Source organism: Lepidochelys kempii, chromosome 5 (assembly GCF_965140285.1).
Source record: "Lepidochelys kempii isolate rLepKem1 chromosome 5, rLepKem1.hap1, whole genome shotgun sequence".
In the NCBI taxonomy this organism is placed as follows: domain Eukaryota; kingdom Metazoa; phylum Chordata; order Testudines; family Cheloniidae; genus Lepidochelys; species Lepidochelys kempii.
This window is the reverse complement of record NC_136384.1, coordinates 46500041-46524088: the sequence shown is the minus strand read 5'-3', so window position 1 is coordinate 46524088 and position 24048 is coordinate 46500041. Positions and strand designations below refer to the sequence as shown.

General features: G+C 44.0%; 1 protein-coding gene across 2 annotated transcripts in view; it reads right to left on the bottom strand.

Moving 5' to 3' along the window:
• Nucleotides 1-22786: 22786 nt before the first annotated feature.
• TBCA (tubulin folding cofactor A) overlaps nucleotides 22787-24048 on the bottom strand; it is a 63927-nt gene continuing 62665 nt past the window's right edge. For both annotated transcript variants that reach the window (XM_073344184.2, XM_073344183.2), the window contains exon 4: nucleotides 22787-23483. In XM_073344184.2, coding sequence (XP_073200285.1) covers nucleotides 23403-23483 — 81 coding nt within the window. In that variant the 3' untranslated portion in view covers nucleotides 22787-23402. The remainder of the gene's footprint in view (nucleotides 23484-24048) is intronic.

Below are 24048 nucleotides of genomic sequence, written 5' to 3'. Positions count from 1 at the left end.
CAACCTAGTTTTTTTAAACAGGAACTCACACCAACTGGCTGGATAAATAAACCCTTAGCTGTAAGAATGAAAAAATATACATCTGAGACTGACACGGAATATTTAACTTTCTTATGTTTAACACGATCGTTTTAATCTCCCCAATTATATAGGTAGAATATAATAAGAAACATACATATTTTGTTTGTATGTGTTAAGTTCGCTGCTTTTCTGATTTCTATTTACTCAAGATAAATAATCGTATATCAGTTATTCAGTTAGGTGACAAGCCTCGTAATTGGAATAAAAAGAAAACATCTCATCCTTATCTCTTTCTATAACTAGATATAGCGCTAATAAGACTGCATCAATCTTATCTAGCAAATAAATAAAATAGACAAACAAACAAATTCGCCTCCAACAAGTTAATGTGGTGTATCTGAGTGGAAAGTAGATATTTTCACGCATTCTGGAGATGAGGAGTGACTTTTAATAAAATCAGAAGAAAAACAAATGTAATTCTGTAAGCAATTTCAGAGATCAGCCATCTCTCCCTCTCCCTTCCTCTCCCTCGGCTTAGTATTCTCCAGTCGCCCTCCCCCTTTATTTTAAAAACCAGTTAGTTCCAGAAATATGGCTGTCACTCAATCTGGGACCTCCTGCCTTTATTATTTGGGGAGGGGGGCAATTCTGGAGGTAATAGGGCTTATTTTACAAGGATGATTTTTGTGGAGTTTCCCCCTCCCCAAGCGCCGCTAATTCGGGGCGTCTATATTCACTCAATTAGAGAAATCTAAAGAGAAAATCGATCTTCCATCTGCAGAAATGCCAGCTTAACAAATTAGATTCTTGTTTCGTGCAGGTGATTCGGTGACAGTTGGGGAATTAGAAGTAATAAGTTGTTGTGTTTGAGCCCCACTCCCCACCTCCGCCCCCAGCCCTCCCGGCAGTGCCCCGGGAGGAGAGCCGAGCGCCTGGGCGCCTCGCCCCGCCTCAGGTGCCTCCCCCTCCGGCCAGGCAGTCGAACAGCCACCGCATCTCCCGCTGTAATTAGTGCTGCTGCCCTCCATGTGGGCTCGATTAAACCGTGATTTAGCCGAAAGAAATATAATTATGGCTGCAAATAAAATAATCAGCATTGAAGAGCGATTTCCTTAATGAGATGGAGCGGTTGCACGTCACGGAGTAAAGGGGTCTCATTAAGAGGTGGTAATGAGGCTTGGGTGAATATTGGGAGCTGCACAAAATGTCTGAAGTGGCGAGAAACCCAGAGCTAACCCGGAGTGCCTGGGATCTCTCGGCCAGTCACATACCCGCTCCCCACGTGGGCTGCACGGATGGGGTCCCTAGACCTCGGTGTTCAGCTGGACGAGTCTCTGCCGTCTGATGCCCCTCCCACTGTACCGATTTGGGACCCCCGCACCCTCTGCTAAGTGGACGTGGACAGCGGGAGACTTAGGGGGAATTCAAAGCAACATCACAAACACACCGGCCCTTAGCTGGGTAGAGATCCAGCACTTTCCAGGCTCTGCCCCATTAGCCTAACTTTGCTCTTGCATGGCACCCAGTGTAGAGCTGTAAACAGCCTTCTGGACACATCCAGTTGAGCCCTTCAGCTGGAGAAGTCAGAGGTGGGTTCGCGGCTTCCCCCCGATTTCGCAAGTGCTTCTGGGCGGTGATCAGGTCTCTGGCTCTGGGCATATGTAGGGCTTCAACTTGTCATCTAGGTGAGCCCTGGAAATAAATATGTTTTGTTTTTTTAAACGCCATTAGTGTGGCCAGTTTTAACGAGAAGCTTGAAGGAGCTGGAAGCTTTGCAGTTTAGGGCATTTATTTCAACCATCACGTGCTTTCGAAATATATACTCTTTAAAACACAGCTTTGTAGTTGATTGGCTCATAATAAAAAGGAGTCACTTTGTGGTATTTTACCCCTCGCTCTCCCACTAGTCAAAAGAGTGAACATTATACACTGCTCCTGTACTGCATCCTTAAAGCCTCTCTTTTTTAAATAGCCTTTTACTTTACACCTGTCCCGTCTGGCACCCTAGTTTGTGTGTGGGGGTGGAGAGGGTGGATTCTTGTCTTTTCCTCTACGAAGAGTCTCGGGATAAAAACGATACAGATCCTCAAAACATTTAAATCAATAACATCGAAAACGAAAGAGAGCATCTGAAGAAGAATACAAGTCAATCTCACTTAAGTAACAAAGCAAAGAAAATTACAAAATAAGGGAATTAATAGAGCACAAATTAAAACAAAACAATTAGAAAAAAATCAATTATAATAAATATGAAAGCCGGGTTTTGTAGTCCACATTTTAAATATGCCAGGTAGCGTCGATGGTTACTTTGCAGCCAGTAAACTGTATGGGGTGCGTACTTGATTCAAAACCAGCTAATCCCACTTCGAATTACGGATCCATTATCGGAAATACACCCCATTCCTAACGCAGTTACCCCGTGCAGACGGCTGGCGCAGCTCCTGCTCAGAGCGCGGGCACGTTTTTCTTACTTTTGACAAATAAACAAAGACAATTAAGCAACGCAGAGGAGTTACGAAGAGCTGATCTAAGGCTCCGAGAAGGTGGGTGTGATGCTGCCGGAGCGAAGGGTGGATCTCTTTGGTTTGCGGCAGTTCCTAATCCCTACCAAGGGGGCCTGGCACACCAGCTAGCTTGGTCCCCGCTCAGCTGTGGGGAACCACAAGGGCCTGATCATGGAGTTGCCGTTGCGTGCAGATGCTCAGCGCCTCCCAGAGTCAGACCCCAAACCGCCCCCCTAGACTTATTCCTTTTGTCAAGCTGTGCCCCCCCTTCTCCCCGCCAGCGCCCCTTTGGTCAAGCTGCCTGCGCTCCCCTCCCTCCAATGAGCCCTGGCTGTGTAGCCTTGGCTCCTTCTTTCCCCAGGTGACCTAGCGAGGTAGGGGCCCAACAGCTTCCCCTACCCCACGTGGCACAAGGCAGAGGTCTCAGCCACTGCCCGAGCCGCTAAGTAGGGAGAAGACGCTTTCCTAGAGAGGATCAGGCCCAGCGGGGAGACTGAGCGCAGCTGCCCTGGCAGGGGGAGTAGAGCACCGCTGGAAGTGGAGCTACAGGCGGCAGATCCAAGCTTTAGGGATGCAAAGAAATAGAGTCTAACGGTTTTAAAGCGGATAGGCTGCCACCTTTTGGCTGGGACAGTCCCAAGGAGGCGCTTAAAAGGGACTGATTGCAGGCCCTGAAGGTGGGCAGTAGATGGCCTGAAATGTGATGACTGGGCCCCAGGTAGTAGAGTCAACTCAATAAAATAGCTAAAAGGTGCCTTTCTGTTGCCTTTGGGCTCCTGAGTGTTGTCTGACATCAGAGAGGCAGAGATTAGGACCCTACCGGCAGTAGGTTATATTATATATGATTATAATTGCCTATAATACATGCAGAATATGAATATTTCTAATGGCATTCCCTGCGAGACTGCATTCTCTTTATACAAGTTAAAGAGAATAAGGTTTTCTTTTCTTTTAGACTGGTCTCCCTTTAATCCCTATTGTCTAGCCCTTGTGTGGGTTCTGCTGCATGATGATGTATGATGTCTGGCACCATTTTACAAACAATGGCAATGTAGACAAAAGTGGCTTGGCGTATTCATTTCCCATGGTGCACAAGAGTCGTGTCATGATGAAGAGCCTGGCCCTAGGACTGTGTTCTGGTTCTGCCATAGATTACATGTGTGACCTTAATAGGTCTGGGCATTAGTTTATCTATCTGTAAAACGAGGACAATAATACTCTGCATAGGTTTTAGGAGGTTTTACTCATTAACAGTTGTAAAGCACTTTGAGATCCTTGGAAGGAAAGCCCTGGGTAAGTGCAAAGTATTACACATATTAAATCTACATAAAAGAAAGGGAAACAAATGGGATAATAGCCTACTGTAATTTCCCTGGGGTACATTAATGCTGGCTTTGCTCTGTGAGAGAGGGAGAGGTAGTGTTTTGCTGTCACCCACAGAGTGGGTATAGAGTAAAATTGGGCACTTCTTGGTGTTTTTCAAGAAAAGCAGCTTGTTTATGCAATACTAAAATAAAAGCCATGGCATTTTCTTTCTTTATGTATACCCTCAATAGCTTAAAAAAATAAATAATTCAGGGCTTGCACTTATTCACACCAAATGCATTTTTTCTCTAACACTCAATACCTTCAAAATACAAAAAAGGTCAAAGTCTCCTGCTAAAAAGAAAGGTCTGTCTTACATTAGAAAAACTCCAGGAGAGTTCTGTGGTTGAATACTACAACTGAAGATCACAGGGAGCTGGAGGGTAAATGGCAGCCTAATGAATGGGGTGCATAAAAATGTGATCTTGAGTCTCTAAATTATGGGGCTATTTTATGGGGTACTTTTATGTCTTCAGTTTGGGAGATCCTCCTTTTGTGTGAAGAGGGCTGTGCTCTCTAGGGAGAGTTTAATGCTTCAAATTGGGGAGAAGCTACTTAGTGCCGAGACAAAGTGGTCCTTCAGTGACCTTGCATTCCTGCAGTCCAAATGTGTGTTTGGTGGGGCGGAGGGGAGGCCAGCCAGATACCAAGGTGATGGCACATGAGAAATATTTAAGATAATCACCATAAGATTCCTGTCTTCAGATATTACTGTTACCCCTTTTGGCCCAAGCCCTTAGCTAATATTTGGAGTCTTGTAAGTTGTTTCCATGAGGAGGGAAAACTGACGAGGTGTTTCTTTGGTGCAATCCTGTTTATTTACAAAGAAGGCACACCAAGTCCTGTTTCCCAGAATACAATAGGAATCAAACCACAGGAGGCAGTTTCTTTGTTCCAATGACTTTCCTCGGCCTCAAAAGCTCTCACTCTCTTCTCTTTCTCTCAGGGCCACGTTTTCAGTCCTTTTCTTGCTGTTTGCTTAGTTTTTTTTGGCTATTTCTCTCTGTTTTCTTGCTTTCTCTATTTCTGACTGTATGGCTGCAGTCATACACTCTATACACTGATACCCAGCAAAACCTCTTCACCCACAGAGCTCAGTTTCTGACCAGCTTTGCATGTGGCCTGCATTTTGGGTGGTGGCACCTATTGCTTTAGCTATCTTACTCCAAAAAGGAGCTTACTTGCTTCTTACATTTATCCTGAATTAAAGATGACTGTCAGGCCATCAGCTTCAAGGAGGTTCACCCAGTCTCCATCAAGTTAGTTTGCTTAATGATTAAATCTAGATGTCTTTTTTTAAGTGGATGAAAAACTGAGGACATAAGGCATTCATGTTTATTGTGGGCATGTAGGCTGTATGTTCTGAGGGCAACTGTGATTTAGCATCCAGAAATTTGTGTACTCTGTGGAAAGAAGTGTACATTTCGTAGCCCCACCCCAGCCTCCATTTTTTCCCTTACGCTACAATTCTTTCAGTTCATAGAGAGGCTCATACTCCTGACAAGGGGAAAAGGTACATTGGAAGAAAACACGGAGAGCTTTTTGGCTGGGTTCAGAGACTGGATACCATATAGTTTATTAAAACTTCTGCTATATAGTGGTAAGTACAACATTCATCCAGTTTGATTAGTGGAGACTCTTCCAGTTCAGCACAATGAAGCAATAATATGTTGTTGAGAGTAGTATCTATATGCAGTAAATGCCTGTCTGGGTTTTTCTTCAGTACTTACCCAACATACAAGCCCTCTATGTGGGTGTGCTACTTTCAGCCACACATCACTGCTATTACTTGGGTGAGAAAAGTTCAATGAAAACACTTTATACAGGAGAATCAGTATTATGTGAAATAATTTGTAGTTGCAGCAGACACAGAGAACACAATGTGATGACAACAGTATTTGTGGAATTTGGGGACATGGAGGAGATCAGACCAGATACTCTAATTGTTCCTTCTGGCCTTAAATTAGATGAATGAATGACAGCTGACAGTTGGAAAGAGGAAGGGTGGTTTGGAACTGGATGTGTTTCATTTTCCTTTCACAGAATTTATAAGTTGTTTTTTTTTAGTGAACTAATCATGAATGTAGCGTGATGAGTGGAACTGGAGAAAGTAGGTCAGGTTTCAGGGGGACCTAGATTAGCATGGGAATCAATCTCAGGAATGCAAACTAGAGTTTGTGGGCTGATGGTCACCGTGGAAATAAGATTGGTCAATGTAGTGAATCTGTGGTTTGGCAATATTGCCTTGGCTTGTATGGAATCTAGGTCGGCTCTGATAAACTCCAATTGCTGGGTTGGTTCCTGGGTGGATTTCTTTTCATTTATCTGTAGAACTAGCTGGTGAAACAGGTCTATTGTGGTCTTCAGCATGCCTGCCATTTCTTGTTGGTTGGTACCCTTGAGAAGGCAATCGTCCAAATAGGGGAAGATTATGACTCCTTTGCGTCATAAATGTGCTGCTACTACCGCGAGTGTTTTTGAGAATACGTGGGGAGCCGTGGACAGTCCAAAGGGAAGGATCCTGTACTGGTAGTGGTTGGGTCCTACTGTGAACCTCAGGAACTGTCTGTGGGCAGGATGTATTGTAATATGGAAGTATGCATCTTGGAGGTCGAGGGCTGCAAACCAGTCATAGAATCATAGAATATCAGGGTTGGAAGGGACCTCAGGAGGTCATCTAGTCCAACCCCCTGCTCAAAGCAGGACCAATCCCCAACTAAATCATCCCAGCCAGGGCTTTGTCAAGCCTGACCTTAAAAATGTCAAAGGAAGGAGATTCCACCACCTCCTTAGGTAACACATTCCAGTGCTTCACCACCCTCCTAGTGACAAAGTTTTTCCTAATATCCAACCTAAACCTCCCCCACTGCAACTGGAGACCATTACTCCTCGTTCTGTCATCTGTTACCTCTGAGAACAGTCTAGATCCATCCTCTTTGGAACCCCCTTTTAGGTAGTTGAAAGCAGCTATCAAATCCCCCCTCATTCTTCTTTTCCGCAGACTAAACAATCCCAGTTCCCTCAGCCTCTCCTCATAAGTCATGTGTTCCAGTCCCCTAATCATTTTTGTTGCCCTCCACTGGACTCTTTCCAATTTTTTCACATCCTTCTTGTAGTGTGGGGCCCAAAACTGGACACAGTACTCCAGATGAGGCCTCACCAATGTTAAATATAGGGGAACAATCACATCCTTTGATCTGCTGGCAATGCCCCTACTTATGCAGCGCAAAATGCCATTGGCCTTCTTGGCAACAAGGGCACACTGTTGACTCATATCCAACTTCTCGTCCACTGTAACCCCTAGGTCCTTTTCTGCAGAACTGCTGCCTGGCCACTCTGTCCCTAGTCTGTAGCGGTGCGTAGGATTCTTTCATCTTAAGTGCAGGACTCTGCACTTGTCCTTGTTGAGCCTCATCAGATTTCTTTTGGCCCAATCCTCCAATTTGTCTAGGGCCTTCTGTATCCTGTCCCTACCTTCCAGCGTATCTACCTCTCCTCCCAGTTTAGTGTCATGTGCAAACTTGCTGAGGGTGCAATCCATGCCATCCTCCAGATCATTAATGAAGATATTGAACAAAACCGGCCCTAGGACCAACCCTTGGGGCACTCTGCTTGATACTGGCTGCCAACTAGACATGGAGCCATTGATCATGACCTGTTGAGCCCGACAAGCTAGCCAGCTTTCTATGCACCTTATAGTCCATTCATCGAGCCCATACTTCTTTAACTTGCTGGCAAGAATTCTGTGAGAGACCTTGTCAAAAGCTTTGCTAAAGTCAAGGAATAACACATCCACTGCTTTCCCCTCATCCACAGAGCCAGTTATCGCATCATAGAAGGTAATTAGATTAGTCAGGCATGACTTGCCCTTGGTGAATCCACGCTGACTGTTCCTGATTACTTTCTTCTCCTCCAAGTGCTTCAGAATTGATTCCCTGAGGACCTGATCCATGATTTTTCCAGGGACTGAGGTAAGGCTGACTGGCCTATAGTTCCCAGGATCCTCCTCCTTCCCTTTTTTAAAGATGGGCACTACATTACTCCTTTTCCAGTCATCTGAGACCTCCCCCGATCGCCATGAGTTTTCAAAGATAATGGCCAATGGCTTTGCAATCACATCCGCCAACTCCTTTAGCACTCTCGGATGCAGCGCATCCAGCCCCATGGACTTGTGCTCGTCCAGCTTTTCTAAATAGTCCCGAACCACTTCTTTCTCCACAGAGGGCTGGTCAGTGCAGTAGACGGGGAGCTGACCTTGTTCGTGAAGACAGAGGCAAAAAAAGCATTGAGTACATTAGTTTTTTCCACATCCTCTGTCACTAGGTTGCCTCCCTCATTCAGTAAGGGGCCCACACTTTTCCTAACTTTCTTCTTGTTGCTAACATACCTGAAGAAACCCTTCTTGTTACTCTTAACATCTCTTGCTAGCTGCAGCTCCAAGTGTGATTTGGCCTTTCTGATTTCACTCCTCCATCCCCGAGCAATATTTTTATACTCCTCCCTGGTCATTTGTCCCCCCGTCTAGCACTGGAATTATTGTAACCAGAGTGATCATTTTGAACCTGTGGTTGCGTACAAACCTGTTGAGTTTTTGGAGAGCTAAGGTTTGTCTCCATCCCCCTCCTTTCTTCTCTGTCAGGAAATATTTGGAATAAAAACCCCTCCCTCGGTGTTGATGTGGTACTAGTTCTACAGCAACCAGCAGTAGGAGGTGGTCTACTTCCTGTTGCAGAAGGTGCTTGTGAGAGGGGTCCCTGAAGAGGAAAGGGAGGGAGGGTAGGGGGGATAGCTGTGACAGGAATGGTGTAGCCAGATTGTATAATCTCCAAAACCCATTGATCTGTGGTTATCACAGCCCAGGCATGGTAAAATGGGCATAGGCAGTGACCAAAATTGTGGGATGGGGTATCTATTAGTGCTAGAGGTGTGGGGAGGTCATGTATACCCTCGACCAAGACTTTAAAATTGTGACTTAGATGTAGATGGACGGGTGGACAAGGCCTGGTTCTGTGGAGTTCGTTGTCTCTGAGCCCATTGTTTGGGTCTGTTCTGAGTGAAGTATCTTGGTTGTTGATGGTTAAATGAGGGGTCTCGTGAACTCTGGTATGGTGTAAAGTGAGGGCATTTGTCAGGCAGCGGGTGTATGCCTAGTGTACGCAGCATCGCTTGGGAGGCCTTCATGGTAGGGAGGACGTCGTCTGTTTGAGACGAGAATAGTTGATCCCTATTGAAGGGGAGGTCCTCCACTTTTAGCTGTAGTTCTTTTGGACTTCCCGAAGCCTGCAACCACGATGTTCTTCTCATAACCACAGCTGTTGCGGTTGTTTGGGCCGCTGTGTCTGCTACTTCCATTGAGGCTTGCAGCACTGTGGGGGCTATTAACTGACCCTCATGGATAATGGCATTGAGTTGAGGACGTTTATGCTCGGGGAGGCCCTTCACGGGCTCTTGTATTTTACTATAGTTAGAGTAGTTGTAATTTGCTTGTAGAGCAGAATAGTTGGCAACTCTAAGCAGAAGAGTGGCTGATGAGTAAACTTTCAACCCAAAGAGGTCCAGTCTCTTGTGTGCTTTATCTTGCAGTGATGAGTGGAAATAAGGCTGTTTACTGCGCTGATTAGCAGCCTCTAATACCAAAGAACAAAAACAAAAATTCCATGCCTTTTGCTGGAACAAAGTATTTTCTGTCAGCCCTTTCGTTGGTGGGTGGTGCCGATGTTGGTGTTTGCCATATTACCTCCGCAGGCTCCATTATAGCCTCATCCATGGGGAGGACAATCTTGGTCGATGATGCCGGTTGTAAGATTTTTAACAACTTATGTTGTTTCTCCTGCACCTCATGTAAGGCAATTTCTTGGCTGTTTGCTACTCTTTTGAAGAGTTCTTGGAATTGATTCAGGTCATCTGGTGTCGTAGGGGGAGACGACATCACCGCTTCGTCTGGTGCAGAAGACAAGTGTGGAGCAGGTGGTGAATCATCCAGGTCTGCCTGAAATAGTATCTCTTCCTCTTCTATCTCTGTCTCACGGGCGTCAGAGGTTTCTCTGTGTGGTAATGATGGGTGTACTCTGGAACCTCTTGTTGCTGGGGAAAGGGGACCAGAATAGGGGTTCTGGTATGAGGGCCAAGGACCCCATTGTGGCCATTGCATGGGCTAAGGTGGCAATGGGTAAGGCCAGTGCTGTGCATACCAGGGCTCTGAATGCTCAGAGGGATGAGGCTTAGGCTTCACAGCATTCCATGTAGGTCTCCTCTGTGATAGGGATGAACGTTGAGAGGAGAAGCCATTGTCCTGCATGTCTCCTTCCTCACCACTATGCATGGAGACTGGTGCAGGACATGAAGGATGGTACCGTGCTATGTAGCTTGGGGAGTGTTTGGTGCCGAGCAGTGGTGACTGCGGTGCTGAAGAAACGCCTACGTCATCAGGATGCAGGAGTTGCGCTGGTCCCGCCTTGGGGTTGCGGTTGACCGTTGGAGCACTGACTGGTGCTGGATTCAGCTTATTAGGCAGCAGCAAGTCTTGGGTTGGTACCGGTGGCGGCAGCATTGATCGCGGTGCTGCTGCCTGTGCCGTGCGCTCTGCACCAGGGTACTCGGTGCCGTGGAGGAGACTTGACGTCTCAACTGCAGTGCTGCGTGTTGGGGCTCAGCAAGGGTCCACCGAGGGACGGTGCCAGAGGAGCCCGCTGCCTCATGAGTGCTCACTCTGGATGAGTGGAGCACCGAGGGTAAAGACCTCACTGGGGAAGCTCTCTTTTTCTGAGAGACCCTGGCTGGAGAGGTCGAGGCTCGCTTCCTGACAGTTTTGGAAGTCGGAGCCTCATCAGAGCTCAGGGGTCTCGATTTATGAGACTCCCCGGAGGACATCTCTTGCAGAGGTTGGCGAGATCTCTCCAGCAGAAGCATTTTCAAGAGGAGATCCCTGTCACGTCTTGCCCTTGTTGTTAAGTTGGTGCAATGTATGCATTTCTGGGAGATATGAGTTTCTCCCAGACAGCAAATGTAGGATGTGTGGTCATCAGAGACTGGCATTGGTTCACTGCAGGAGTCACACTTTTTAAATCCTGTTAGCCCAGCATGACTGCAGTTAAGCCTCTCGAGAGATAAGGGTTAATTGTAATGGTAAACAGAAACTATTCCCAAATGGGGAGTTAAGGGGAGAAAAAGTCTTTTTCTTTCTTCTCTCTCTCTATCTTTTTTTTTAAAGAAAAACCTCTAAGAGAAACTAATGAAACCAAGACTAACTAAACAATGTAACTAAAAAAGAAAAGGAGTACTTGTGGCACCTTAGAGACTAACCAATTTATTTGAGCATAAGCTTTCCTGAGCTACAGCTCACTTCATCGGATGCCTCCGATGAAGTGAGCTGTAGCTCAGGAAAGCTTATGCTCAAATAAATTGGTTAGTCTCTAAGGTGCCACAAGTACTCCTTTTCTTTTTGCGGATACAGACTAACACAGTTGCTACTCTGAAACCTGTCAATGTAACTAAGTATAGACTAAAAAGAAGTTCCGAGGTAACTTGTAACTTTTTTTTTTTAATAGAAAGTATCAAAGAGAGCACTGCCGTGGAGCTCTGTCTGTAGCCAAGTATGGTTGACAAGGAACTGAGGGATGGTTGGGGGAGGGCGCGCTACAGGAGGTGCCAACAGCTGCACAAGACAACTCCTGTGCATGCCTTTCCCCGGACTGAGTACTGCTGTGAGAAATCTCTGGTGCAGGGACTCACCAACACCTAGAGTGGAGCACCCAGAGGGACACCACTCGAAGAAGAAAGTAAGTTACCAAGCAAAATAGAACAAAACATGCAAGTCTAAGCCTAATACAGTAGGAAACTGAATACACTGTCAGAGATGTTCCACTAAGCTTCTTTCACAGACTGGACTCCTTCCTAATCTGGGCCCAATCCTTTTCAGACCAACATTGTGGATTATGGCCTAGGTCCAGCAATCACTGGAGGTGGGAGGAGCAATGACTGGAACAGTGCTCTGGACCAAGGAATCAAAATAGATGTTTGGACAGCACCAGGGGAGGGTACATGGTCTGGCCAATCCCTGAGCCTGGCTGCTTTCTCCTGTGGAATTTCTCTCTCTTTCTGGGGTAATCCCATTGCCTCAGAGGAGGGAAAGGCTGGGCAAACTGTAGGTGATGCTGTTGCTGAATGCCATAATGGCACCTCTGTGCTACCGGCGTGTGCCTCCCCAAGGACTACAGGGTAACCCTGGAATCCTTGAAGGAGTGCAGCATGTCATCAGTTTTGTGTTTAAAAAAAAAACCAACACAACCCCCCCCAGCATTTGGCCATCAAAAGGAAGTCCTCAATGGCTTGCTGGACATCAGGGGAAATACCTGAATACCTAAAGTGATCATCAGGTGGGCCATTTCCAGCACAAATCCAGGTTTTCTCACCCTCCACCCCCCCACACAAATTCACTCTCCTGCTGGTGATAGCCCATCCAAAGTGACAACTCTTTACACAATGTGCATGATAATCAAGTCAGGGAGCCCTCCTTATGGTGACTGCAGAGGCTATGACCCTGGCTGAGGTGTCCACAAAGTTGAGTGTGGAGTGCAAGGATGTCTTAGCCACCAAACAGCCCTCCATGACAAATGCCTGAAACTCCTCCTGCAAGGCCACAGGCAGCTGGTCTGCAAACTTTGATATAGCTGTCCAGTTAACAAAATCATACTTGGACAGCAAGGCTTACTGGTTAGTGATTTTTCGCATATGTAAGGAAGAGGAGGTGTAAATCTTTGGAATCTCTATCCTTGGGGATGGATGTAAACCTACCCTGCTGCTGTTCACTGCAGTCACAACTAGGGAATTTGTGGCCAGATGGGAGCAAAACGCCTCAGATCCCTGCACAGGAATGAAATAGCATTTCTCCATGTGCTTAGCTGTAGGCAGTATCTAAGCTCCAGAGGCCTTAGATGGTTTGAGGATTGATTGGGAGGGCAACTCTTGCAGGTGCAGATGGATGTAAAATATCGACCAATTTGTGGATGTTTTCTTGTAAGAACTCCACCTGGATGCCCAGGGAAGTGGCTACATGCTGCAAAAGTCCAATGACTCGATGGCTCAGTGGCTCGCTCAATCAGAGGGGCTATAATGGCTACAGCCCTGGCAAAGTTCTGGATCAAAGGCGAGGTCAGGACCAAAAGGCAGAGGTTGTCTGTGGCTGCCTAGTATGCTGCCAATATGGATACAGTCAGTGCCAGGATCTCCCTTGCTGGTACTGAACTTGACAGATGCCCAGAGGCTGGAACTGGTGTCAATGGCACAGGGTTTCTAACCTTCCTACTAGGTACCTGGGAAGGGTTAAAGGTACCTGCACTGTCCCACATGCCAATCCTGGCTCTGTGCCAGTCTGCACTTTCCCTAGGGGAAGCAGAAGTCACCCAGAGACATGGAGCAGTCTTGATTGGTCTTATGAGACCTTTTCCTTGGCACAGTCGATGGGGAATGGCTCCTTTGCCTCTTTGGAGAGGTGCCTGGCCCCGAATGTGAAATGGCAGTGCTCTCAGAGCCCGAGGGCAATCTCTGACCTGATGAGGGCCCCAGTACTGAATCCGGCCATGTGGCCTGTTGAAGTAGGTGCTGTTTGATGCAGAGGTCCCGAGCCATTTGAGTCGGTTTAGTAAATGATTTACAGATCGTGCAACACTCCTTGAGGTAGGCCTCACCAAGACAGAGCAAACACCTCATAGATGGATCACTGTTGGGGAGTACTCCTCTTCACAAAGGACAATGTTTAAACCCCATTGAGGGCATCACTGAGGAAACAAAGTACTAAACTAATACTACTCTAGCAGTAAGGGTACTATTAACTATATACACCAAGAAAACGAAACTATTTGTGAGGCTACAGCAACATAGAGCTCCAAACCCAGCCACGGGTGGTAAAAAGGAACTGAGGGGGACCAGGACAGTGCCACCTCATATAGCTGAGGAAGGGGCCACAGCCACAAGGCATGAGCGCCTCCCCTGCATGGGTACTGCTCCATAATTTCTCCCGCTCTGCTGGGTGCACTTACACCTAAGTGGAAAACACAGCTACATCTACTCAAAAAAGAACTTGTAAGGTTATCTGTAACAGTGCCATTTGGTGACTCCCAATAACATTACAACACTACCTGCTCATGCAAATGTTTGCAATAAAATAATTGGGTCTAAGTGCACACTTTAGGATCAGGCCCCAAGTTAGTCTTACCCAGAGGTGACAAGAAGGGTGGGTCAGATGTAGGAATATCTTTCTGTGAAAATTTTCACCCAAAAAATCTTTTTATCAAAAACTCAATCTGAAAAAGATTGAGCAGCTCTAGTGACAAGGGAAACCAAATACTACATCTCCTGGTGACAGACACATTATCATTTTATTTTCATTTTAAAGACTTCAGTTTTTTTTCTCTGTTGAGCATATTTTATAATACTGAATGGGATTTTATGCAACTTGCCCCGAAGTCTTGTCAACAGTTATAAACATTTACGGCATTTTGCCATAAATTGGCCCATGTTCCACATTAACAGATCAGTGGGGCCATGAGTGCCCTCCTCCCTCCATGGCCTGGACAGAGGAGAAGCTCAGTCCACAGCTTTCCTCCTTCTTTAGTCCATAGCATTATCCCAGCCCTCTGTACAGGGATGCTCCATAGGGCTGGAGATCAATGTGGGAGGCAGGCAGGATGATGATTATGCCATATATATTCACCTTTGTAGCCCTGTTGGGATTTTCAAAGAGCGTTAGACTCCCTAACTCCTTTTGTAAGCTAACGGGAGTTGGGTGCTTAACGTTCCTTAAGGCGCCTTTGAAAATCCCAGACTGAGGTCATATGTTTTTAAGCAGAACCCCACCCCGCTATAATACAGAACTTCTGTTTGTGTGATTACAAAGGCAATGGCTGAAACCCCAGAAGCTTGGCTCCATTACAGTTGAGAGACAGACTGAGAAGGCAGGAAGTCCCAGAAATGATGCGGCGGCATAACATTTCTGTGCTAATGGTCCTGTCCTCCAGTGATAAGTGTTTATATTTTATTGCATAGTGTCCTAAAATGTGCTAGTTTTCTAACCAGAGAAAGAGATGGTCCCTGCCCTGAAGTGTGTACAGTCTAAAAAGATAGCTGGTGGGTGGGGTGAAGAGATACTACATACAAGCAGTGATCAAGGTGGTGATTTGTACATAGTCTTAGGTTTGCTTTTTTAAATTTACAGTTAATTGCACTAAATTCTGCTCCTCCCTACTCTCGCCACAAGTCAGTTCCATTGTCTTCCCTTACATAGCCACCACTTCACTTTTCATGTCCAGGTCCAACATCTGATCCTCTTTTTCCACGCAAATGAGCAGTTCCTGCACAAGATAGATAGAGTATATAAGTAGAGAACGTGCTAGTTTTTTGGCATTGCATTAGAGGTGGGTCTTCAGGAGGGATCTGAATGAGACCAGTAGAGGCTTAGGGTGTTAAAACAGCAGATCTGGCTCATATTCTAGACTCTCAATGGGAATAATTGAGCAGGACCATTTTCAACTGCTTTTTACCCACTGTATTGCAGAGTAGAGGTTCTAAAAGTAAGTAGACAGAATTAAATCGCTGTCTGAGGCTGTGGAGAATGTTTCTCCATTGTAACTTTTGATCACAAATTATTCAGTGTAGTTTACTTTAACCACACTTTAGATTTAAGGATATCTGCACCATTTTATACAAGTTACTGCATGATTTGGTGGGTGTGATACTCTGTATATTGGGGGAACACCCTACACCCCCATGTTCATCTTTATAAAATGATTGTGTGGTATCTAATGCAAAGTTTGTCATGTTGGGTGTCTTTGGAAGACTCATGATGCACTGAGCATGGTTGTTAGTTACAGTAATATTATGGGTTATACTTTCATGTATATAGCTATGAGGCTGAAAATGTATCCTCATGGCTTAAAGCAAGCCCAGGCTAAAACTCTCCAAGAACAGAGAGGCAATTCACACCTCATCAGGGCAGGTATGGGACAACCCCAGCCCAGCCTCACAGGAACAAAGGGCGCTGACCTAGGCAGCAACAAAAGAATGGTAGACTCTCAAGGGAGTCACCCCCCTTCCTTTGGTCAGTTTGGAACTGCAATTAGGTAATGCTCACCTCACTCTGAAGGGGGTGGGGCAAAGCCAAGAGGGAAGAAAACATGATAAATGGGAGAGACATTTGCTATACGTGCGCATGCTCTCTATCTCCCACCTCCATTTACAGATACTACACCAAGCGACTGAAGTGCTGATCAAAGAGGAGAGCCTGGCTGAAGAGCAACCAGCCAGCCTGTAGTGAGAAGCATCTAAGTTTGTAAGGGTATTGAAAGTGTTAAGAGCAGTTTAGAATGTGTTTTGCTTTTATTTCATTTGACCAAATCTGACTTGTAATCGTTATAGTTAATAAATCTGATTGTTTACTCTACCTGAAGCCATGCACTTGGTTTGAAGTGTGTCAGAGACTCCCCCCTTGGGATAATAAGCCTGGTACATAGTCAATTTAACAAAGAAATTGGTAACTCATTTAAGCTTGTGGCGTCCAGCGGACATAGCTGGACGCTGTAAAATGGAGGTTCCTAGGGTTGTGTCTGGGACCAGAGATATTGGCTAGTGTCATTGTTGCACAATCCAAGGAGCAGCTTACATGCCAGAGGCTGTGCATGAACAGCCCAGGAGCGGGGTTCTCACAGCAGAGCAGGGTAAGGCTGGTTCCCAGAGCCAAGAATTGGAGTGACCAAGCATATCATCGGTCCGGATAACACCAGGGGAATGTCACAGTGGGCACTACTCAAAGGACAAAATTGCTGACAGCCATACTCTTCTCCCTTTAATGGAAGCTGGAGCTCAGCTGCCTCTCCCGGGCTTTGATGATGCAGTACCATCTTCCTTCCTCGTCATTTGGATGTAGGAATATGCATACAATGGAAACAGAATTACAGCATTAATTTTGACTCCATATTAATTTAGTGGAAAAAAAAGGTTAAAGAAATATTCTGCTTCTGAAAAGCTGTGCGCTTCAGTGGACTAAGTTGCTTTCTAGCTGTGCAATGACTTGTTCAAATTCAGCTAATGCACATCATTGAGAAACATTTTGACTGAAAATGTATTAAACAAGTTTGGGTCTTCCCTGTTATCCTAATAGGTTGTAACCAGGAATGTTGGAAATCAGGCAAAGCTCCTCATATACGTATTTCTGGCAGCTCGTTTGGTCTTGCAGAATTGAAAGCATCATAGATATTAGGCCTAGAAGGGACCTTGAGAAGTCATCAAATCTAGCCCCCTGTGTTAATGGCAGGATAAGGTAAACCTAGATCACCCCTGACAAGTGTATGTCTAACTGTTCTTAAAAACCTCCAATGACACAGATTCCACAGCTCCCTTGGAACCCTATTCCCTAGCCCAGCAGTTCTCAAACTTTAGCAAACTGAGGACCCCCATTTTGATTTAAAACTTTTTGCAGACTCCCATATCCCCCTGCTAACCCCAGGCCCTGCCCCTTTCCACCTCCTCCCCTGAGCACACCCTGTCCCTGTTCCTCCCAGAGCCTCCTGCATGCCTGGGAACAGCTATTCCGTGGCACACAGGAGGCACGGGGAGGGAGGAGGAAGAGTTGATCAGCAGGGCCCGCAGACCCCCAACCCCCCATTTGAGAAATGCTGCCCTAGCTCTTTGTTTGAAGACTAGCAGCTCCATGGTAGGTCTTCTTTTCTCAAGCCTAAACATGGCCAGTTTTTTAAACCTTTCCACACAGGTGAGGTTTTCTACACCTTTTATTTTTTTTTAGTGCTCTCCTCTGGACTCTCCAATTTGTCCACTTTCCTTTTGGTACCCAGAACAGGATACTCCAGCTGAGCTATCAGCCCTGCCAGGTAAAGAGGAACAATTACCTCCCATGTTATACATATAACAGTCTTGTTACTACACATTGGCCATTTTTGCAACTGTACCTCTAAAAACCCAGCTCCTTTTCAGTTGTTCCCCAGTTTGTAGTTGTGCATTTGATTTTTAACCCCTTCCTACATGTCGTATTTTGCACTTGTCTTTACTGAATTTCATTTTGTTAATTTCAGACCACTTCTCCAATTTGTGGAGGTTGTTTTGAATTCTAATCCTGTCCTCCGCAGTGCTTGCAACCCCCTCTCAGCTCGATGTCATCTGTAAATGTTTAAGCGTACTCTCCCTTCCATTATCCAAGTAATTAATGAAAATAATGACAAGCAGTTAACCCACGACTGACCCTTGTAGGGCCACACTAGATATATCCTCCCAGTTTGACACCAAATCAGTGCTAACTACTCTTTGAGTATGCTCTTTCAACCAGTTGTGCCCTGACCTTTTCGTAATTTCATTTAGACCACAGTTCCTTAGCTTGCTTATGAAAATGGCATCTGGGACATTTGAAGGGCTAGAGTGAACTATCCTTACTTGTTCAATAGCACTTCAATAGTCACAAAGAATTTTATTCCTGGTGGTTGCAAAAATCATTTATATTTAAAATGAGTGCATTGCTGTCATTTGTTTCAGAGACAGTCCAACAGAAGACAGTAGTACCAAGTATGAGATGAAAATCCTGTGCTAGCCTTACACTGTTAACTTGAGGCTAAATTGAACTTTTCAACTGCATATGCCTATAAATGAGGAATTCCAATTCCTCTTCTTCATTACAGTTGCTTCCACCATTGGTGTATATGCAATTAAGTAATTTTTTTCCTCTTCATCATCTTTGGTTCCTTAATTATTTTGCTCAGTATCTTGATATTTTTGCCAAGTGCTCCATTCTCCCCTCTCATTTTGTTATTAAATGCCCTTCTAACTACCCATGAAAAGACTGGTTCTCTGGAGACCAAACTGTACAGCCCCCATAGAAGGTGGACCAAAGTTCCAAGAACTCAAACCCTCCACAACTTATCTAGCCAGTGGTTTACTTCCAGAATCTTCTGCCTTCCTTTACTTGCGAGGCAGAAAAGATTGAGATCACTTGGAAGCACGCTGAAGCAGCATGTCCATGTTCCTTGAAGTCATCTATAATCAGAGAGATCCTGCAATGCAATGTCAGTGCTGATATGAGCCATCACTATTGGATTATTGCATGTTAACTTCAGACACCTATCCAGTCTTTGAGTAATGTCTCATGGCTTGGCTCAAGGAAGACAGGCAGACAACACCTTGTTCTGTCACTGACAGGATATTCTTTCTATTGTTAGTATAGAATCCCCAGCAAGGATAGTCTGTCTTCCTTGGCTGGTTGGAGATCTTTTTGTGGACAAGCTTGATTTTCTTGCAGGTTGTGCTGAGCAACCATCCATGGGTAGGTTCTATACATACCCGTTCCTTTTGACCAGTAATCTTCAGAGATATCTTCCAGTTTCCTACACTGAGGACCTGGCATCAATTTGGAAACTTCTATCTGTGCAGAATTCCTTCTGGTCTTTACCTTTCTGGTGACTACCCTTCTCTGGCTCCAGCAATGTAGAGAGCCTTTGACTATTGCCTTGTCATTAAAGCTAAACAAGCAATTAGATGGTATTTAAAATATGCAGCAATGGTAGGAATGAATATGAGAGATTGATTCAGCCAACATTAACCTCCACAGCTATTGACTCTCAGATCATCAGACCTCTTGTGCTCAGTATGCATGGCAGCTGGTCACAATTCTAAGGGAGATAAATACTCTCTTTTGGTAGTCTCTGAATGCCCAATATAAGGTGTTCTTCTTCATCCCCTGTCCTAAAGGCAAAGGTCATTGACTCTATACAGTTAGATTGCTGTATTGGAAGCAGGCTTTAGAAAACATCCAGCGACTGGACTGTGCATGGTCAGTGGATCCTCAGCCATTCTTACTATTGCTCAATTGAGCTGGGAGGAAATTTAGTGGTTCTGTTATGACCTGAAGACTTCTAGGGGGAAAATAAATAAATAAAAATCAGGTGGCATTTCAACGTAGATCTAAAATAGTTACTCCCGTTTGCTACATGGCCAGAGTTGGCAGAATGAAGGTCTAGATTAAGGGGTTATGGAAGACAGAAGAGAACTCAGCCTGCCAAGAAGCAGAGATCTTGGAAGGCAGTGGGCATTTCTGGGTAGACTAGGTCCATAATTGGGAAATTAAAAAATGCCCAGTCATGAGTACAGGAGAGTACGTTTCAAACGAATAAATGCAGCCGCTATTGCTGTCACTGAAAATTTAGAGGTCCTGTTTTTCACAGCATCTTAGAGACTGTCCTTTGAAATGTAATGTAATGAGTACTAAACCAAAATTATTTCAATATAATGGGGTCATCATGCATGCAAAAAGTCCACCTACAAGAAATATTTCAAGAAACTGCCTGTATGCACAATTTTTAAATTATCTTTTCTTAATGCAGCAAAAGCAGTTAACCAACTACAGGTAATTATGCCGCTAATTACCTGAACATTGTGTTTCAAGAAAGAGGCAAAGAGAAATAAAGCACTAATGTTACTTTTGGTTTTTGAATATGCAGTATAACTAACTAAGTCCCTACTTAATTTGTTTCAGAGTAACAGCCGTGTTAGTCTGTATTCGCAAAAAGAAAAGGAGTACTTGTGGCACCTTAGAGACTAACCAATTTATTTGAGCATACGCTTTCGTGAGCTACAGCTCACTTTATCGGATGCATACTGTGGAAACTGTGGAATCCCAATATGAGGCTTCCATTGAAATTTTGACAGCGGGAGCCCCCGGTCAGTCCAGGGCTGAGAGCAGGATCTCTCAGGCTTAGCTCCCGCTCTCAGTCCCAAGCTACTGACAGCAGAAAATTGCAAAAAAGTAAAAATGGACTTTATTACCACAAATAATAAGGTCTGTTATTACAGGGGATAGATCACAATGATTACCTGTTCATTCCCTGTGGGGCACCTGGCATTAGCCACCATCAGAAGACACGATACTGGGCTATATGGACCTTTGGTCTAACCCAGTATGGCTGTTCTTATGTTCTTTTCTGAAATTTTCCATGACTTGTCCGCAACTCAGCCATAATTTTTTGATAGTCAGTTTTCCATGGAAGATGCTACTTTTAAGCTACTGTTTTTTAGACTGCAGTTGTGTCCACCGCATACTTTTCAAACAGGAAGAGTCCCTGAACTGAAGAGCATGCAATCTAAAAAGACAAGAGATGCGGGTAGGATAGTGAGATAAAACAGGCAAGTAAAGTGATCGGAATGATAGGCATGTGTCTTACTAGCTATATTTTTAAGTTAGTCACAAATTTTGTCTATCCTCCCTTTACAGTTTAGCTCTCTTGCCTTCCTTACACCAATGTCCGATGTTGGTTTTAGTTTCCTTTAGTTCCTCTCTCCACGAAATAAACACTTCAGTCAGTTGACAACCAGTCAGGAATTTTCTTGACGATATTGTGGTAGCAGTGGATCTGCAGGACAGATTGAAAAGAGGAGAGCATAGTTGCTTTGTTGACCAGCTCAGGAAGAGCATTCATGCTAAAAGGCAACATGGAGACACTGGTGGGAGAAATGGACATATGTATGGATGAGTACTGTTCACAAATCAGACAGGACAGCAGAGAGAGAGAGACCAGTTATATAGGCTTTTTGAACAATCATCATCAGAATCTTGATGTATCAGAGAAGAATTCAGAGAGGAGGGTAATTGTCAGAATGTTGGCCAAGGAATATCCTCTTCATGGTTGTCTTTTGTATAGAAAGGTGCATGTTATGGAGCATATTATAAACTTCTGAAAATAGTACATAATTTAAATTAGATGAACCAATGTCTCAGGCAGAAGTTTGGGGGAGGAAATTTTAACTATAATCCTGTTTGGGCCTCATTTTCCGTATGTCACTTTTCTATAGCTACAGCTATTTGCTGCTCATTCTTCAGTCAGAAATAATGCTTTCTTGACCTCAAATCCCCACCACTACAACAAAATGGTATGACAGGTAAACTGCTGACATAGGAGGAAGTAGCAGCAGGGGTAGATTAAATTCTAAAACAAGAGTCCCATTTTCATGAAAATGTGCTTACTAATAAAGCAAGAAAAAATATGCCAGAGACAGACTGGCATACTAAATAGACTTTTTGAAAGTTTAGAAGAGCTATCATAGTTAACTACTGCACAGAGTGCAAATGGTATAACAAATTAACTATCTGTAACTGCATTATTTGGTTGAAATGGGTAATTTCTGTTCTACAAACTAAGAAATGTACAAAAATTAGGCCCCAATTCAGAGAAGCAGACTATATATAGCAACTATAGTTTGGAAAATGCATTTGTCTGCAATTAATTGCAGGTGCAATTCATGTCATTTAAACAGTTAATTATCTGACTACACCCACAAATCAGTTAACTATATACTTTCGTGACAGCCGATGCCTACCATTTTGTACTTGCCAGGATGAGGTCCTATTCAAAGCCAGGCTCTTTAAATAAAAGCTTATTGGAATATTTATATAGCACCAGAAGGACAAATAGTACTTTGTTGCTCTTAAAGTACATGCCAAAAGGTCTCATACTCAGTAAATTAATATGCAAAACTTTGCTTGCCAGAAGAACCACACCTTATTTTTCAGATGAGTTGTCCCAAAAGAACCACAGGATTTGTACAAATTTAAATACTCTTGCATCCAGACGAAACACGACTCCATTAGTTCCCTCACAGTACCCAGGTCCTGGCCTGTATCCAATAAATCACTTATTTTGTCAAGAGCTAGCAAAGGGGCATAGCTGCACCCTGAAGAAAAAGGTTCCTTTCTAAACTTCTGTGAGTAGGTTCCAGCTGACAATTTTTTGCAGGGGCAAGTAGTGGGGAAAATACTGGACATCTACCATATTGCTCCTCGCAAAGGCTATTTCATTCTGGTTATGCCTGATCTAGAACTCACATATGAATGCACTCTATCTTAAAGGTTGTTTGGAATCAGATCTTTATTTAATGTCTTAGGCCCATTTCTAGTTAGTACTGTACTTTACAATAAGAACTAAAGAGCATTATATATTTGAGAAGTTACATATACATAACACAAGTTTGTAAAAATATACAACATACTAGATTACAAGTGTCCTGTTAGAGTATGCAGGCTTAATCGCTTTAAACTGTTTCCTATTAGAACAGAAATTTGTTAAGGCAAATGCTTTCCAACTTAAGTAGTTTTGGAAATATCTGCTGAGTCATCACATTCCTCACACATTTTAGGATAATAATAAAGATGCTAAGTTGTTACAGAAAACATCCTCACCAACTAGTAAATTCCTAGCTTTATCTCAAAGACAGGTGGTTTTTTTTGCAATTTAATACTTTGAGTCAATTAAGTTTTCTAGCCATAGGCAAAATATAAAAACCAAAAATGTATCAGACAGTAATTTATTTGATGTCTCCAAGTTAGAGAAAGGCCAGTCATTTGCAATTGCATAAAGGGAATCTCAGCGAGTCGTCATTCTTACACTACTTTAAATAATACAACAGTGATCAAACTAAAAGTGTGGAATGGACCCAGGCTAATGCATAAAGAGTACTGAAGAACATCTAGGCTTCCAACTTCACTGACTCCAGTACTGAACGTGCATCTTTATATTCTTCAGCTTCTTCCAACTCTTTTTCATTTTCCTGAAATTCAATAAAATAAAATTAGATTTCTTTATACAACTTTAAGTACTCTGAAAATAACTTGGACATGCTTTCAATGACATAACAGATGTTATATTAAAATTCCATTTTTTAGTGCTGAGTGTTAGATGTAATAACATCGCTTGCATCACTGGATTAGCTCCTTGGGGCCAGCTAGTTTAAAAAATATGGAGGGAAAAAACACTAAAATCAGTCTAAGATTTTGTCCAACATCATGTGGCTCCAGTTTAAACTTTGGGTGCCATCCTAAGTAAAGGGGAAGTCCAAGAAACATGAAGGGCATTTAAATATTGAATACATTGATTTTAGAGAAATTTAGGCAGTTCCCACTTCCCCTTTTACAGTGAGTAAAGCAGTTAAATCATGCACATGTCAAATTTAGAAGTCTGAATTATTTGTATTTTCTATATGTTGTTCAATTAAAGGAATATTCAAACCAAAATGCAGCCCACACGAAAGTTTGCAGAAATGGCAACAGAGGTAAGACGAACAGTTAGGAAGACTTGAAACCTTCTTTGAGGTTGTCCATTTAAAAAGAGATTCT